General features: G+C 46.0%; 1 protein-coding gene across 1 annotated transcript in view; it reads right to left on the reverse strand.

Moving 5' to 3' along the window:
- The window catches only part of dennd6a (DENN/MADD domain containing 6A), a 36,517-nt gene that overhangs the window by 4,672 nt on the left and 29,274 nt on the right, over nucleotides 1-2,571 (reverse strand). Inside the window, exons 15-18 of the mRNA XM_015400665.1 lie at nucleotides 2,103-2,192; nucleotides 1,850-2,013; nucleotides 1,661-1,763; nucleotides 1,475-1,549 (exon numbers count right to left, since the gene is read on the reverse strand). Coding sequence (XP_015256151.1) covers nucleotides 1,475-1,549; nucleotides 1,661-1,763; nucleotides 1,850-2,013; nucleotides 2,103-2,192 — 432 coding nt within the window. The remainder of the gene's footprint in view (nucleotides 1-1,474; nucleotides 1,550-1,660; nucleotides 1,764-1,849; nucleotides 2,014-2,102; nucleotides 2,193-2,571) is intronic.

Here is a 2,571-nt window from a genome sequence, read left to right on the forward strand (position 1 = left end):
AAACCTCAACATCTGACCCATCGCCGAGGTTAAACCTCAACATCTGACCCATCGCCGAGGTAAAACCTCAACATCTGACCCATCGCCGAGGTTAAACCTCAACGTATGACACATGTTCGAGGTAAAACCTCAACATCTGACACATCGCAGAGGTAAAACCTCGACATCTGACACATGGTCAGGTAAAACTTCAACATCTGACCCATCGCCGAGGTAAAACCTCGACATCTGACACATGGTCAGGTAAAACTTCAACATCTGACACATCGCCGAGATAAAACCTCAACATCTGACCCATCGCTGAGGTAAAACCTCAACATCTGACACATCGCCGAGATAAAACCCCAACATCTGTCCCATCGCAGTATTAAAACCTCAACACCTGAGCCATCGCTGAGGTTAAACCTCAAGACTTGACCAATCGCTAAGGTAAAACCTCAACACCTGACCCATAGTCGAGATAAAACCTCAACGTATGACACATCGTTGTGGTAAAACCTCAACATCTGACCCATCACAGAGTTAAAACCTCAACACCTGAGCCATCGCTGAGGTTAAACCTCAACACCTGACCCATCGCTGAAGCAAAACCTCAAGACTTGACCTATCGCCAAGGTAAAACCACAACATCTGACCAATCACAGAGTTAAAACCACAACATCTGACCCATCGTCGAGGTAAAACCACAACACTTGATCCATTAAATGGCAGATGTTGAGTTGTCCCTTAAAAAAAGGAAAAGCTTTTCCAGCAGCCAGTTAAGGTCTTAAAGATAAACACAGCTCAGTGCAACATAATAAAGGGCCTAGTTATGACATTGCTCTGTTCCAGCTGCAATCCAGACTGACACGGTTACAGAAGAGCTGTTGCATTCTGGGTAATTCTGCCTCTCCCAGAATGTTTACCATGTCTTCTTTCTTTGTCCTCAGACAGTCTGTCACATCACTTGCACCGGCCAACCACTGGCCATATATCAAAAACTGCTGAAAACCTCATTCCATTTCTCTCAGACGTGGTCGGTGCCGTTTGCTACCTCTACTTGCAATTTATTGCCAGTGTCTAATGAATCTGGATTTGCACGATTGTTCTGGGTAGCTGGCTCCAGATCAGTAGATGAAAACGTGACTCATACACATTTTAAACCTGTGTTCATCATTAGTTTCCGTGGAGAATACAATTTGGTTCCTTCTAAAGCTCTCCATTAGTTGTGGCTGATTGGTTACTCAGTTAATAACAACAGTCACTTTTCTAACTAAAGTTTGGAATCTGGTTTGCAGGGAATTGTCTGGATCAATGCATCAGAACATTAACGAAGCTATGAACTGATAAAACTTGCCTCAAAAGCTTCCAACTCCTCATCTCTACAGGACTGAGACTTTTTCATCTTTGCTGTATTTTTAAGGATAATTTCTGCTTTAAATAAGTTTAAAGAAGCCAGCCATCCCATTTCTGTTGGACACCAGTGTCTAATTACCAGTTTGTCTTTCAGCTTCAGAACCAGATCGACCGCCTCCACCTCCGTGTGCTTCTGGATCCTCTGCTGAAGGTCCTGCAGACAGAAAGCAACAAAGATGGCGTTGTTGAGATCCAGTCAGATTTAGCTTTAAAAGAAGATTTCTAAGATTGTCAAACTGATGATTGTTCATTTTTCCCAGCTCACCTCTTCACATAGAGCTTCCAGGTGCAGAGCCTCCAGTTTCTGAGTCATCTCTCTTTTCCTGCTGCGGAACCAGCCATCAAAGTTTGGGGATTTTAGGAAATGCCTGAAATAACAACATCACAGAATCTGATACCAGGTGGTTTGTGTATGTCTCTACAGCAAAACAACTCGACACATGACGCTTCCCACCTGTAGAGTCCGATCCAGTCTCCTTTGAGTCTGGACGTGAGCTGAGGTCCTGCTTTCTCCAGGGTCTTCATGAAGTCCTGCTGGACAAAAGGCCGGAGCTGAGGAGGACTCTTCCAAGGACTGATGGACTTCTGGAGAGGCATGAGGCTGGCAACATAACGCTCCTGCAGAAACCCAACAGAGACTGTATGAAAAGGTCCAAACCTAAAGCGGCGTTTAAACTACAACTTTGTCTGAGACGGCTGATGTTTACCAGAGGGATGATGAAGCTCTGAGTCAGCTCTAAGAAGTAGCGTCGGAGAATTGCATTCTGGGCCGCTGACGGTCGCTTCTGCTGAACTCCCTGAAAGAAGACAAAGCCAAGGAACTGAGGAGCAACCAGGGCAGATGAATCTGGAATGTTTCAGCCTGCAATGCTAACAGAATCACTGCCAGATTATAATAAAGGTAATAATCTCATCTCTACTCAACAGAAAAAAGATATATATATATATCCATCCATCCATCCATCCATCCATCTTCCTCCGCTTATCCGGGGTCGGGTCGCGGGGGCAGCAGCTTAAGAAGGGAGGCCCAGACTTCCCTCTCCCCAGCCACTACTTCTAGCCCCTCAGGAGGAACCCCAAGGCGTTCCCAGGCTGAACGAGAAACATAGTCTCTCCAGCATGTCCTGGGTCTTCCCCGGGGCCTCCTCCCTGTGGGACGTGCTGGGAACACCTCGC

This window comes from Cyprinodon variegatus, unplaced genomic scaffold, assembly GCF_000732505.1.
Source record: "Cyprinodon variegatus isolate N-32 unplaced genomic scaffold, C_variegatus-1.0 Scaffold1131, whole genome shotgun sequence".
Lineage (NCBI taxonomy): Eukaryota > Metazoa > Chordata > Actinopteri > Cyprinodontiformes > Cyprinodontidae > Cyprinodon > Cyprinodon variegatus.